General features: G+C 35.7%; 1 protein-coding gene across 6 annotated transcripts in view; it reads left to right on the forward strand.

Annotated features, from left to right (window-relative positions):
- The window catches only part of MFS9 (major facilitator superfamily transporter 9), a 514,330-nt gene that overhangs the window by 165,614 nt on the left and 331,614 nt on the right, over nt 1-17,102 (forward strand). For all 6 annotated transcript variants that reach the window (XR_016141319.1, XR_016141321.1, XR_016141323.1 and 3 more), the window contains one exon: nt 8,165-8,348. Coding sequence is in view for 1 of the 6 variants with exons in the window: in XM_089085049.1 (XP_088941175.1) it covers nt 8,165-8,348 (184 nt within the window). In the remaining 5 variants the exon portion in view is untranslated. The remainder of the gene's footprint in view (nt 1-8,164; nt 8,349-17,102) is intronic.

Consider the following 17,102-nt stretch of genomic DNA (forward strand, 5'->3'; position numbering starts at 1 on the left):
CTGATGTTATGTCCACGCGCCCTGTCCAATTTTTTATATTATCTTCGTTATTTATCTTTTCGTAATTATTTATCACGGTGTTGAAGGCATCAATCATCGATTCAATCGCACGCTGTTTACATTCAATGGCACTGGGTCGCCTGGACAACACGCGTTATCCCCCCCTCCCCCCTCCCCGGAACTCCTCGGTTGCGCACAGTTCCCCCCGCACACCCGCACCCCCCTCAACGCTTCTGAGTTAGAACCGCCCCTATATTATTACTCAATTTGGCGTGTAACCTTTTTCGAAAATTGTCTTGTACTTGCCACGCGTACTGAATCGCCTACTTTGAATTACTAAATCTGCGATCTTTATCGCGCTGTACCATGTCAAAAAATCTTTTTCGCGCGATCGCGAGAGTTACGTCAACGGGTCACATGCCGATAGTGTGATGCTTGCGCGTTGTAATCTGACATGAGACGTGGTAGCGCGTCGACCCATTTGTCGTTGAGCGTAAACATCTTCCACATGTTTTTTAAGCATGCGATTGAAACGCTCGACGATCGATGCCTTCAATACGTGAAATAATGATTAACTTTATGTTTTTTCAAGAGTTTCTGAACATCGGAGTTGTAAATCTTCTTCTCCATATCTGTTTGCAAGATTCTCGGGCATCTTTCGCTCTCTCTAATTGTCACAGCGATAGCGTTAGCCGTCTTGCTTCCGACTTTGCTCTTGAGCGGTACGGCCCAGACATACTTGCTCAACGCATCGATGACGGTGACTATGTTGAAACTCGAGTATAGACGCATCTCGACGATATCAGCCTGTCACAGATTGTTGTATTCCCGAATTATGACACGTCTTCGTAGAAAATTTCGGTAAATCTTTACTAAAATTTACACAGTTCGGATGACTTTGACCTTGACATATGTTGTCAAGATCATGACTCTGAGTAACTTTGCTCTAATAATTAGGTGGTGATGTTTCTAAGATATTTAAAGTGAAATATGTATAGTTAGAGGTAAAACTGCATAATTTGGGCGATCTCACGGATTTCAATGACATATATTGTTAAGGACATCATCCTGAGTAACAATCAAAAGATTTTAGCCGTCGCTCGATATTTATTAAAAAGTTATAAACAAAAGAAGTTTGAAAAATATGATAATTTATATAAATGCAGATATTCTTTCAACAACGATAGTTAATCGATAACTGACAAATTATGACTACAAATATACAAAATAAACCAATGTCAGAATACCAATAAACAAGGTTTATTATAAACAAAACAAGCCATAAGCCATTTCATCTTGTATCAAACGTATACATTTGAGTTCATCTTTGCGTAGAAAATTGTAAACCCATGTGAAATCTTGTTTTGTATTAAAAAATGTATGCGTGGAGACAGTGTATTCTGCCTTTCTCCTGGGAGCTCCACTATCTAAAGATTTATCTAAGATTTATCTAATCTAATCCGTATTACAATAATAGTTAAAAATCATTGTAAAAAATTATAAATCCACATGGAACCTTGCTTCATGTTAAGAAGTGTATGCGTGAGGACCGTGTATTTTGTCATCTCTAAGAATTAACATTTTTTTCACGTCTAGAGAATGTTGACAATCTCATGTTTCGACAATGTTTGATTTTGATATGTCTAAAAAGATATAGATATTACGATGCAAAAAATTGTTTCTTTCCTCACTGATGTCAGAATGACTTGTTTCGTCGAAACATTATTTAATTTATAATAATGTCGACTTCACGAAATTCCTCGATAATCGATAGTATCTGATGTGAGCGTTATGACCAGATCGGCCCAAAGCGTCGAGCAATCGGAGTTAACCCACTAACTCATTGGGATTTTCTCAAAGCACCTAATCGATCTTGTTGTTATTTAACTCTATCGTGGATGGTATATTGCTCATGCCTGCATTCTTTTTACCGCTTCTTTTATATATATATAGATATGAGTGGAGCGATGATGTTAATGCATTTGTATCCCTTGTTGCCCATGATGGGATTATGGGCGCTGTGGACACATCTATGAGCATTCATTATATACTTTGTTTGTCATCTTCACTGAATATAACCTCATTGAGAAGTCTCTTGAAGAGACTGTCCGAGAAGAGACTGACTGAGATAAGCGGACCTGTCCTTATTTATCAATTCATATAATCCTGGATATCTCACATTATCTATGATTATGGAGTCATTTTTGTCAATGTCAAACTTTTTGTCACAGAGTATCGTATACTTTTATCGAAATAGACACTGTACATATTATCGATGGCTTTATCTATGTCGTCAACGAAAAGAAGGTCCGTACTTTCGTTTCAATGGTCCTAGCTGATCATGAAGCATCTTATGGTTTCCTTGCGTTTGTAGAGTTTGTTTGATGATTGTTTCGAGTGACGGTTCACTGACATCTTTTGTTTCATAAACATCTTTCTTTCGCATGAACAGCGGTATTTTTTGTGGTTCTTTAGATAATTTTTTCGGTGGTTTTATCGGTAGTTCTTTCGATGATTTTATTGATGTAAAATCAAACGTGAATGAATCTGACGTGGTGTTCAATTATTTTGTACGTTGCTTTTTAGGCGGCGTTAATTTCAACCAAATCCAACATTTGCAATCTTCAATATGAATTCCTGTTAGCAATATCATCGTCATCGCTGTCTTCACGTTTTTTTTTCTTAATACCGATATCCTTTGCAATATGAGCTTCTTTTTTAATCGGATAAGATTTCTTGATGTTTTCGACAATCTGCTTTAGAGCTTCGACTATAGGCTTAAACGATAGGCGATTGTCTCTCCAACACATCTTCGTCTATTTTACCAATATTCAAAGAGCGATATTTTTTGCGAATCGAATCGCTCGATTTCGCAAAATATTTCGCTATTTTCTCGCAATCTTTGATGTTATCCATGTTGCCTACATTACATCAACTAATATTGACATCAATTAATCACGTTATGGTATCGCGAACGTGTTAAATTCTTTTCTGTATCGCCCATTGATAAGCGGACTGTCCTTATTTATCACTAGAAATCCGTATTTGCGCTGCCAACAATCGACACAGAATTCATCATACGACATGTCGATATTCACATAATCGCTGTAAACATGTTTTAAATTGGTACCATCCTGTTTAAATAGGAGCAGCAGGTTCGCATTGTCGCGTATCAGATGTTTAGGTATTTTCGCGTATGTCTGACAGAGATAAAAACAGTTGATATTTGAGTGGTGGCCCATTGAGAAGTATTCTCTCACCACATTTCGCTTATCGCATGCAACATCGTCGAAGACGAAGATCGAATTGGGAGTCGAATTGAGACGTGCCTCGCTCGATGGAATGACGTCACTGTCGTTGGAGAACGCAGAGTAGCCAATTTCGTCGATCGATATCAACAAAGTTTCGAGTATCGATATTTGTTACAACGATTTTAAATATACGTACACGTTCTCAATACGTATACCGTGCGAACTCTCGAGCAAGCTTATGAGACGTTGGTTTTATACAATTCAACGGACCGCAAATGATCGCGCGCATAGTACTCGATAGTATTTCATCGTGGTTGCGCTTCGTCGCGATGTCCCCCATCATTCGCGTTTTCTCGTCGTAGTTCACGACGCGTATCGTCAGCGGCTGCTGTACATATTTCGTGTTTGCATTATGTTATTTAGGCTTCGAACGCCTATTTATAAGCGCGCAAAACTGTGAATGCACACAGTAGCAAAAATGTATTTCGCGCTATCGCATCCTTCTGATATTTAGTACTTAAGCGCTGAGCAGTTGCAATATATATAATTATACTATTACGCCTGTATAATATATTACGGCGACTATATCGATCACGCGTGGAACAAGACTCCGGAGCATATAAAGGTGGATTTATAGAGGTTCGAACTTATCGTCGCTGTGTCTAGCATTATAATCAACCGTGGCAATGCACGCACATCGACTGCAACAACGTCGGACGAAGGCTGCATTGGAGGTCTGCTCAATCGAGTGATAAACGCGCTTCCTTTCGAGTTATTTATTCTCGGCCGTAAGCGGTCTGGTACTCCGCTGAAGAAGTGATTAGTTAGAGGTGAAACGAGCATAAGTCCACAGGACTTGGCATGCCGTGAACACGACATTGCGTATTCTCGCAACGGCCTCGCCGATGGACACGTGGCAGAAAAAGTCGACGATAAAGCCCTAGAAGAACTCGAGATATTCGACTCTGAGCTGCCGCTGCCGTTTGGGTAGCGATGAAAGATCAAGATCTGCATGAGTATGAAAATGAAAAGGAGGAAAAAACCGACAAAAGGAATATTTCTGATGACGAAACAAGGCGGCGCGTTACCGATTCTGCCAGTGTTGGGTACGTTCCTTGATCGGCGGAACGGCCAACGTGGCGAAAGCGGTAAACGACAGCAAAGCCACGCAACTTCAGTTCGAGGAACTGCAATGTCACAATCGCGCGATGGAAACGCGGACAAGAGCTGTATGTCGCTCCGTACGAACAGAGACTATATTTCGCTCCGCACAAACACGAGAGGTAACAGCAAAAAAGGGAAAAAAGAAAAAACCGCCAAAGAGACAATGAAAATATCTGCGGCTTTAATCACCAACGTGCAATTGGATTAGCTGGCAAGGCGTATACACGTATCGTACTTCAAAGGTGTTTTCATGCGTAACGCGTTACCGATTAGCGGCGTGTGTCGAAAGAAAAGCAGTATTGTTAATCTGGACGATACGATCCCGGATGGATCCCGGTACTCATTGAGTAGCGTACGCAAAGAAAAAGGATAGCGTCATATATTTCCACAGTTTAATCTTCGACTGCCCAAGGAACTGGTGCATTATTTCGAAGGCAATGTTACGACGATAGAGTGCAATCGAACATTCTATCAAACATATGACTGGAACGTCTGCAGGCAGCTATGCTTGTGGTTTCTTCAAAAGGTCAACGCGCGTGAATTTAAAAAGTCCGACAAAATACCGTGACGTTTCCCGTGATGTTTTGGTATTCGTCGAACGCTTTTTCCATCATGTCGCTGACGCTTACGCTGAGCGGGAAGAGCAACGTCCTCGCGGCAAACTATTTTCCAGCCAGGATTTGACGATGACTATGGGCTCGGCCTAACAATTTTGGAGACTTATCACACAATCGAATGTAAACGCTTTGAAACATGCATTTTATTTTGGCAAAGATGACGCAAAAATTACGATTTCTGACAGGGTAAGTCATAAATGAATTTTAGAGACATGATATTTTACGGAAACGTTCGCGACGCGCCGCTTCCGATAGCAACGCCGATGCTACCGCGCGCAGTGATGACGAGATCGGAAAATATTCGATAGTGCTCCGCGCAAATTACAATACGATGAGGTGCCAGATTAAATGTAGCTATAAAATAAACTTTAACAAGCCCAACAACATTGGATTGCTGATGGGTTTTTCGTCGAAGCGTATACTGCAATCGCAAAAATGGCATGAATTGGACGTGTCGATCAACATAATGAATCTAAACATCATCTGTGTAAAGTACAACGTAATCGCGGGCATGTACAGTAACAATGTGTACGATACACGATTTTTCATCGAGCATGCCGCCAGGATATAAGATATCAGAAAGGTCGATGCAGATCATTTATCTGTCGTTCATAGAGCATAACGGAGCTAACGATACGCATTGTTGACCAAAACATATTGCTCGATTTTAGAGAAGAAGAAATCACTGTCAGATTGCATGTCCGACAGCGATAACGCGAGCATGTGCATGACATTTGAGATGCTCGTGTTGAACGGAGCAAAACATGCGCAGAGAGATAACGCATTTTTTACAAAGAAGTCACCGATCGATAATACTCGCTCATTCGACTGCATCAGAGGAGGAAACTCAACGCGTTGTTAAATTTTTACAAGTTTTGAGATTCGCGCTGCGCAACTTGTGAGATGACTGACATCCTAAACATCGAAGACGAATCAATTTTCGACGATCGCATCGTCAAGATTGAGATTCACGCGTACAACCTATTCGCCAATTGAACGTTCGGTTACAGTAACAAGATAAGAATATCCATACAACAACAGGATCTGTACATATTACTGTACGAAAGTTTTTTGTATTTCGAAAGAAAATTGACGAAAAATAGAGTGGTTGATATATCTGATGTAGTACTGGGAAATAATGGCGTTCATGTTCGATTAGTATCGATACGAACTCGATGACATGGAGATTGATCGTAACAGAAACGTGAGCAGCACGCTCAAACACTACGTAACGACATCGTCCGACAGAAGTGTCATTCTGAGGAATGCCGGTTAGGATATGCATATTAACATGGATGGATATTTTAATTTCTGCATATCTCTCTACGCACTGTTGAGATTCTGCAAGGATTACAAACACGTGGTGATCAACGTCGTCACGAATTGATCTTGATACGATCGCGTAACAACAATTGACTAATGGGAAATTTGGCGTTGGATCCCATGATTGGCTTATTCAAGATATAATGGCGAATGCCCCACATGTTATTGAGCGAGATAAAAAAGCTGTTGATGCTGTGCATTTTAGGGAGCGAATGATACTTGAGCATGGGTTTTCGCTCGTGGGATGTGTACGAGTTTTCGCTGTTATAATGTACAACCAAGCATTCGTAGGCCATTAAGACTGCTACTCGAGAAGCTGCGATACGTCATATTATAAACAAGCCGAAAGAACGTCATGGCCGAGCCGATTCGACGATTGCATCTTGACCAATGTGAAACTCTATCTGAACAGAATCTAAACTCTATCTGTTATTCGTACGACGATATAAATCTGGATTTCGACAAAAACAGATGGTATGTGCTGTATGACACGTACGTGCGTTTCTGCAAGGGTTACTACGGATACGAGTATCTCGAGCCGAGTCTCATCGTCACGACTTTTCTACATAACGGCCCATTCGTAATCATTGATTGCTCTCAACAAAACGAATCGGTTAAGAGCGCCACCGTGGACGTGAGATTGGAATTTGAGACTAAAAAGAACGTATCGATAAATACCACCGCGTATTGTTCATCATACACGATCGCGTAGTTCACTACAATCCGTTGACCAATGTTGTACACAAGATCACTTAAGAGCATCCCTGCCTCGCTCCTCTAATATAATTTGAGATGATAAAATTTACGATACATCAAAATCGATCGCAGTCTTTTTCTCGACAACAGTCATGTCGTGTCAACATTTGTGGACAAGGATTGATTATTGAGAAGAGGTTTGTCGTGAAGTAAGTGGTGGTATTGAGGAAGTGTTCTGTTCTCTCAGTACATTTTCGCAAGTCCTATACTGTGGTATTTCCTCGGTATTTGCCGACAGGTCTCGCGCACGCTGGGTGATATATCATCACTATAGACTGTGATGGGATGACGGAACGATTCCGTACAGCAAAGCTGAATTCGATTATGAAGCTCGTGCACGGTACGAAAGGGAAAGATGACTGTGCTGTCGTAGACATCAAGGTACACGAAAAACGAAAATGACTGCGGAATTTGCTTCTTGTCGATGCGAGAGCGGGTGCACATCGAGACCCTGGATGCGGATTATGGAGATGTAGATTCTTTGAACAATCTAGACGCTGATAATACTATGTGCATAATATGATGTGGATATCACTATACTAATTGCACGTTACAAAATATATTTAAATTGTTTAATTGGTGGTCAAATAACCATAAAATATATAATATATTATATAAATATGTTTTTTATTCCTTTCCCCGCCATTACGTTGACGATTACTTAACATTTCAACAATCGACGTACCGCTTCTTATCGTATGTGCCGCGAGAAGTTTATTCTGTCGCGTGGCTTATCACGCGTCGAGCAAAAAACTGATTTGCGTCATCCTTGTCTATCTTTTATATTCAATACGGCTAGCTAATTGTTTCATTTATTAACTTAAAGGCTTTAAATTAAGTTTTGTCAAAAAAAGAGTCATCTCAGAATACAGTCAGTCAGAATACAACCTGGAATACATCTAAAGGACAATTGTTTTATTTCACTTCATATGTAAAAATGCAGTTTAAAATAATTTTTATATTATATAAGTATTTAGTCACTATAATATTATATATATCATTATATATTTTATATACATGTATTTATATATAATGTATTTTTATTTTTTCTAGGGTTATACACAAAGATGAAATTATATCCACATGGAAATTTTGGAAGAAAAGAAGATATGTCGTGGCGTTGTTGGCCTTTTTAGGCTTTTTCACATCTTATATTTTACGTGTTAATTTGAGTGTTGCAATCGTTGCCATGACGGCTATTACTAAAGTAATAAATGACAATGGAACCATTACTTATGTAAGATCGTTTTTATGTTATCTTTATGTAAATATATATATATATATATATATATATATATTTCTATTTATATACATTTCTGGAAAACCCTGTATATATATATATATATATATATATATATACACATATACAAGATTTCCCAGAATGAATGAGATTATTTTCTGAGTAAATAGAGCGGATTAAACTGAGTCGATAAGTCCTGTACTATTTTGTAACTTTCGGAATAGTTAATGAGTTATTAATTAGTCACTGTAATATTATATATATCATTATATATTTTATATACATGTATTAATTAAATATTAATTACATGTATTAATTAATTAATTATTAAAAATCGCCGAGCCTACTAGACACATTCAAGTGCGCGGTGAAATGCGGTTACTCAACGAGTAGGTTGTTAGGCACGCGAATAGTTTATAAGCGGCAATGGCTATGCACGAGCTGCATATAGCGCTGGATTTTCGTTTTGAGCTATAATAATTTTTTTTCTTTTCATAATGCAAATTTTTTAAAAGCTTAATGAATTTATTTAATGGCCAAATAAGAAGGGAGGGTGTGCGTCACGGGGCCCGACCACGAACCAGTCGTGAAAACTTGTAATTATTTTGCGAAAAAATAGAAAACCATAGAAAAACTTTTTATGCGTACGTGCACATGCATGCGACACATGCATATATGTACATGCACCGGCAGGAATGGTGTCCTGCGCTTGGCGCGCGGCTGCTACACATATACACGAAGCGCATACATCTGTGTCTCTGCGGAGTGCGAAAAAGATCGCGGAGCGGGGAGAAAAAATAATTAAAATTAAAATATAATGAATTTAAAAAAATAATGAATTCGTGAAATTTTTTATTATTTTTTAAATAATTTTTAATATCGGTTGCTTCAGATAGATGTAAGATATTCAATGTAAAAACCCACAATGATAGTTATAATTTTTCACATAACTTTTTTTAAAATATATAATAAATATATAATAAAAGAATTATTACGCGATAATTAAACAATTAATAATCATATTAAAACAATCAAATAAATAAATAAATAATCATTAAATAATCAATAATTAATCAGAACGAGATGGAAGAAAGAAAAACGCGACGTATAGAGACACCGCGGTTTCTCACTCGCACTAGCGTCGAGTATGTGAGACAGCGAAAGGACGCCGAAATTGGTATCACATCCGATTATCCTTTTTCTCTCAATCGCGCGTCTTGCGTTAAGGATGGAACATCGAATTGCCCCCACTATTTTTTCTCCCCGCTCCGTGATCTCCTTCGCGCTCCGCGGAGACACGGACGTATGCGCTTCGTGTGTATGTGTAGCAGCCGCACGCCGAGCGCAGGACACCATTCCGCCATTACCGTACACACACCGCGCAAGACGCGCGATCGAGAGAGAAAGCATAATCGGACGTGATACCGAATTTCGGTGTCCCATCGCACACTCGCACACTCGCACACTTGACACTAGCGCGAGTGAGAGACCGCGATGTCTCTACACATCGCACTTTGTTTGTCCGTGCTTGGCGGAGCGTGAAGGAGACGCGGAGCGAAGGGAAAAAAGAGGGGCAATTCGATGTTGCATTCTTAACGCAAGACGCACGATCGAGAGAAAAATCAGACGTGATACCGATTTCGGTTTCCCTTCGCTGTCTCACACACTCGACGCTAGTGCGAGTGAGAGACCGCGGTGTCTCTATACATGGCGCTTTCCTTTCTTTCCCTCTTGTTCTGATTAATTATTGATTATTATTTATTTAATTGATTATTTAAATATAAGTATTAATTGTTAAATATCGCGTAATAATTCTTTTATTATATATTTTAAAAAAAGTTATGTATAAAATTATAACTATCATTGCGTTTAGACATTGAATGTCTTATAGCTATCTCAAGCAACCGCTATTAAAAATTATTTAATAAAGTAATGAATTCGCGAAACTGTATTAAACGAAACTGTATTAAAAAATAAGGAAGATTATATTCAATAATAATAAAAAATTATTAGAAAAATTATTAGAAATAAAAATGTGAAAATAATATGAAAATAATTATTAAAATAAGTATTTTCGAAATGAATATTATATTATAAATTTAAAATTTATATTTTGCAATAATGTAATTATAAAAAGTATTATTTTTATACGTTATTTCACGTTCAATTATATCATTTTTATACACATACATTTAATTGTAAATGTAATTCTACAATCTTACTTATGACACAAGAAGTTAACTTTATTTCAACACTACAAATTTATAAATTCGCGGAAAACTATTACAATGAATCTTCAAACCCACAATGACAGTTGTAATTTATATATAACTTTTTTTAAATATATAATGGAAGAATTATTACGCAACCATAATTAAATCGATTAAATCAATAATTAGATAATCATTAAGTAATCTATTATATAATTAATTATTTAATGATTATTTAATTATTGATTTAATTAATTATTAATTTAATTAATTATTTAATTGTGATTGCGTAGTAATTCTTCTATTATACATTTTAAAAAGAAGTTATGCGTAAAATTACAACTATCATTGCTAATTTGAAGACTCATGTAACAATTTTACGCACATTCTTAAATTTACAACGTGCAAATAAACTTCTTATGCTATAAGATTGTAGGATTACATTTACAATTAAATATAAGTGTTTAGAAATGATACGATATACGTGAAATAATACTTTTACATCTAGAAATAATATTTTTCATAATTATTACAAATTTAAATTTTAAACTTACAATATAGTATTACAATATAGTATTCATTTCACATATTTATTTTAATTTTTACATTTTTATTTATTAATAACTTTTTATTGTTATTGAGTATTCTGCCGTATTTTTCAATATATATTTCGCGAATTTATTATTTTTTAAAATAATTTTTAATATCGACTGCTTGAGATAGGAAGGCATTCAATGTTTAAATGGGAGTGCGAGCAAGACGTAAGACTCAGTGTTGCCTGCTTTCTATAACTCTTAACAATACTGTTATTGTTATGTTGTCATTGCGCATAAAATATAGTTAAAAAAAGCTGCGCAACGACAACATAACGATAACGATCTCGTCAAGAGTTAGCACAGAATAAGCCTACTGGCCGGACACCGCCGACCAGTCGCTATTCGGACGAGTGAGACGCCTCTACAGGCGTCTCTATCCGCGGTGTGAAAAGTTTAGGGGCCCTGAAAAGGGCCGATCGTGGCGCAAGTGCGGAAGCATCTTTTAATAATCTCCAGTCTAGTATCCAGACCGGTCAATAACTTGATTGAGTCGATTAGATATCGAATCAACCAAGTTTGAGAGAAAGTCTGGTTGGAACCGAAGTTCTTCCCATATTTCTCTCGCGTGATTGACTAACGCTGCTACCGTCCTCTCCCTTCTTGGCTCCTATCGTTAAACCATTTGTGCCCAGACATTTTCGATCAAATTTAGATCTGGCGAACGAGCAGGCCAATTCACTAATTGGATCTCCGAATGATTCCGAAACCATGCTTGTGTTTCACGCGAGGTATGGACTCCGGAATTATCCTGCACTAGTCAGATCACTGGCATATCCTCTGCAGAATAAATTGCGCGTACTGATGGAAGAAAGATTTCTTCCAGTATGCGAATGTACTCCGCAGAAGTCATGCGTGTAGGAATGTCCACCAGTTCATCGACTGCAGTGTCAGAAATCCAGTCCCACATCGCACGAGAAATCCTTCCACTTCTGTGGATTGGCACAACATGATTTGGATGCAACTGTTGATCCCTTAGACGCCATGAGATTTGTGGTCGATAGAAGACGATACGAAGACCTTTTCATTGGTCCAGATCGTTGCCTCCCACATCTCAGGGTTCGTTGTCAGGTTTTCCAAAGCAAACGCGACACGCTGCTCCCGATGAACAAGAGTCAACGGAATTTTGTGGGCTGATCGGTAACAGCGATGCCCGGCTTCGTTGAGACGTCGTCGGACGGTCCTTTCGGATACTTGAACATTCGCTGCGTTGATGATCTCTTGGACGGTAGTTGACGGTCTTTGACGGTGGACAAATGGTTGATCAGCAATTGCAGCGACGATAGTCTGAACTTCGTTCGGCCCGGTTCTACGAGGGCCACGATTATACTGACGATGATCATGCAAAGCCGATGATCACCATCTTCAGCAAATCGTCGTATCCATCGTCGAACAATTTTCTCAGAACATGGAATTTCAGCAGCAATTTCTGCTACTGATTTTCCGGCCTGAGCCTGTTCAACAATACGACCTCGTATTTCCGAACACAAGTTTCGAGACATCACAATTCGTATCACAATAATCGCGTCCGTTCAATGCTATGACACCACGATAAGTGATTCAATAAGAAAAAAGTAGTTGAGAAATCGAGAAAAACAGTTGAACACAATCGTGGTCTCCTAGTAGCAACAATAAACAAAGAAAGAAGAAAACGCGCGAAAGCGATGCGCGGAAGCGATGCAGGGTTGAGACATATAAACTGTGGTTCAAAAATAAGGTAGCTTATACTCAATAACAATAAAAAATTATTGATAAACAAAAAATGTAAAAATTAAAATAAATATGTGAAATGAATACTATATTGTAAGTTTAAAATTTAAATTTGTAAAAATTATGAAAAGTATTATTTCTAGATGTAAAAGTATTATTTCGCGTATATCGTATCATTTCTAAACACTTACATTTAATTGTAAATGTAATCCTACAATTTTATAGCATAAGAAGTTTATTTGCACGTTGCAAATTTAAAAATGTGCGTAAAACTGTTACATGAGTCTTCAAATTAGCAATGATAGTTGTAATTTTACGCTTTTTTTTAAAATGTATAATAGAAGAATTACTACGCAATCACAATTAAATAATTAATTAAATTAATAATTAATTAAATCAATAATTAAATAATCATTAAATAATTAATTATATAATAGATTACTTAATGATTATCTAATTATTGATTTAATCGATTTAATTATGGTTGCGTAATAATTCTTCCATTATATATTTAAAAAAAGTTATATATAAATTACAACTGTCATTGTGGGTTTGAAGATTCATTGTAAGTTTTCCGTACATTTATAAATTTGTAGTGTTGAAATGAAGTTAACTTCTTGTGTCGTAAGTAAGATTGTAGAATTACATTTACAATTAAATGTATGTGTATAAAAATGATATAATTGAACATGAAATAACGTATAAAAATAATACTTTTTATAATTACATTATTGCAAATTTAAATTTTAAATTTATAATATAATATTCATTTCGAAAATACTTATTTTAATAATTATTTTCACATTTTTATTTCTAATAATTTTTTATTATTGAATATAATCTTCCTTATTTTTTAATATAGTTTCGCGAATTCATTACTTTATTAAATAATTTTTAATATCGGCTGCTTGAGATAACTGTAAGACATTCAATGTCCAAACGCAATGATAGTTATAATTTTACACATAACTTTTTTTAAAATATATAACAAAAGAATTATTACGCGATATTTAACAATTAATACTCATATTTAAATAATCAATTAAATAAATAAATAATCAATAATTAATCAGAACGAGAGGGAAAGAAAGGAAAGCGCGATGTATAGAGACACCGCGGTCTCTCACTCGCACTAGCGTCGAGTGTGTGAGATAGCGAAAGGACACCGAAATCGGTATCACGTCTGATTATGCTTTCTCTCTCGATCATACGCCTTGCGTTAAGGATGGAACCTCGAATTCCCCCCACTATTTTTTCTCCCCGCTCCGCAATCTCCTTCGTGCTCCGCGGAGACACGGACGTACGCGCTTCGCATGTGTGTAACAGCCGCGCGCCGAGCGCAGGACACCATTCCTACCGGTGCGTGTACACGTACATCCGTATACGCATACAAAATTTATGTATGCCGTTAGATAAATTTCATTAAGCCGAAAAGTCTCATTTCCATTAGAAAAAAGCAAGAAATTATAATTAGTTATCATAACTCAATATAGCGCTACGCGCCGCTCATGCATAGACATTGTCGTAATAAAGTATTCGTACGCCTAGTAATCTCGATCGTTGGGTGATCGCATCTCGCCGCGCGGATTTGTCAATAGACCGAGCTAATACCGACGATTTTTAATGATTAATAACTTGTTAACTATTGCGAAAATTGCAAAATGAAAACTTTTTGACTTAATTCGTTCTATCTACACATGAAAATAATCCCATTTCTGGGACTCCTTGTACACGCACACATAGGATGCCCCACAACTTGCGACCAAAATTTTCATGACATATTCCTGAAAAAGATTGGTGAAAATGGAAATATCCTTCTTTCTTTCTACAAAAAAAGTTGAAGGTAACTTGATGCCACTTATTGATATCATATCTTTTATAAGAATGATGTACATATCATTTAATTGAGTAATATATTTAGTTAAAATTTATTTTATTATAATCTATTATAATCTATTGTAATTTAGAGAGTATAATCTATTAAAGTATATAAAATCTCACTATAAAATTACCTTTTTAAAAAAGATAAAAAAGGGTGTCAAGTATAGTGAACGCTTGAAAAAAAAAAACTGTTGTTAACCAAGTTAAAAAATAAAATCTAATTGACAATATCTTTTATTTTCTTTTTACTCCAACTCATGTGATAGTAGTTTTAATTCTTTAAAAAATGTTACGAAATTGCTATATCTAATGCAATTCTAGTTATGATCAAACTAAAAAATAAAATCTAAGCGCTATCTTTGTGATCTTTGTATTCATTGAATAGGCCTGTCTATTCTAACTCAAATGGTACTAGTTTTAATTAAAAAACAAAAAGATCTATTTCCACATTGCCAACTCAACTCAAATGATATCATTTGTATAAAAGATTTGATATCAATAACTGGCCAAGTTATAATCCTATTATAAAAATTGCGTTATTCTACGTTATTTTTTCATCAAGTGATATGTATTAAAAAATAAAATTTAACTGACAATATCTTTTATTTTAAGAAAATAGAACCTAAGTGGTACGTATCTTCAGTAAAGAATCTTTTTATTTTAACCCATGTGGTAGTCTTAATTCTTTAAAAAAATTTGAATTTTGAATAAAGAATCTTCTTATTTTGACCGAAATAATATTAGCCTTAATTCTTTAAAAAAGAAAATTTTGTTTCTACATTGCCAATTCAAATGACTATAATAATGTATAAAATTTATATAAAAGATTTGATAATTGGTCAATAAGTGCCAAGTTATAGTTCTATAAACATTCAGCTATAATTTGAAGTGTAAAATTTATGAAATTTATTTTATTACCTTTTTAATAAAAAATTAACGAGCAATCGCTAAAATTTTTTTATGTCTATTATTTGGTAAATGTTTGAAATATTACTGTTACAGTTTGCATTTATTGGAATAATAGTACGAGAATAATAATACAGATGTATAGTATAATAATTATAATTAAAATATAATTATTGTATTGTATGTAACAAATATTAATTGCATCAAATTGTATTAAAAAATCTTTTACGCGCGGACAATGTATTATATATGCAAAAACTGAGATGCGTTCGGTCTTTGACACTGGTCCTCGGAGAGTAGATGCGTCGACAACCCACAGATGGCGCACTCATCTACTCCTATACCGAAAAAGAGCTCATTTATGCTCCTCATTGTACATACAAGTTCATTTAGGATATCATTTATGTCTCTTTTGAACATTGAAAACTTTAATGTAACTTTTATGTTGATAAATTTTTTTTTCATAATTATACAATTATAAAAACAGCTCACTCTTTCGTTTTCTACTTTCTTATTTTTGTTATGTGTATTTATTAGTAGTCAATCAGAATCGTGACATAAAAAGCAGAGACTATAGTTAGAGGTTATGAAATATATATTTATATAGATATAAAAATCGATGTTACATTAATAGACTTATCGATCCTGCGGATAAATCAGGTCGATAAGTCAGGGTTACTGCAGAATCCAGCGAACATTGATTCGCTAGATCCTGCAATGACTCTGACTTATCAGTCTAATAATCTGCAGGGATCGATAAGATTAATAATGACATTTCGTGACAGACATTGCAATCGTACAAAGGCGACGATAATAATAATAATGACGACGATGTTTCTTAAAGTAAAAATTTCCAAATTGGACTTTGCGTAGCAACAAATCTCTACTTATACGGCACGTAGCAGAAAAATAAAAATACTTTTATTATGCAAGTCGAACTCAAGCTATCGATCAAGCCTACTTAGAATTTGATCGGTTAGTCGTTATTGAGATTCGATAATTTCGGATGTTCGCATCTCGTCGAGTCACGTAAAGTCACGGTAGTGTTCTCGGTTGACTTGACACTATCGTATCTCCTGATTGTCTGAAGTTAATCATTGCTGAATATTGTTTTATGTAAAATCTGCACCTATATTTCAAAATATGTTCTTAATACATATTTTTATTAAAACTTTTTTGTAGAAATAATATATAAATAGTATCTTTAGTATCTCTGGGTTATTTGTTTTTTCTTAACTTGCGCATTATCAATTTCAAACTAAGATTTTCCTTCTTTACTTATATAATGACTTTCCTCAATAAGTGAACCATGATGAAATACAACATTCATTATTTTATACTGTTGTTCAACTAGTAATATTTTAATTGTTGATATAGTAGATAAATTAAATTTTTGGGTGTTTTTAATAATTTGTAACGGAACGTTCCTGCGCGCTCGGTTTTTATTCCTC

Source organism: Pogonomyrmex barbatus, unplaced genomic scaffold, assembly GCF_055798465.1.
Source record: "Pogonomyrmex barbatus isolate J1 unplaced genomic scaffold, ASM5579846v1 scaffold9, whole genome shotgun sequence".
In the NCBI taxonomy this organism is placed as follows: Eukaryota; Metazoa; Arthropoda; class Insecta; order Hymenoptera; family Formicidae; genus Pogonomyrmex; species Pogonomyrmex barbatus.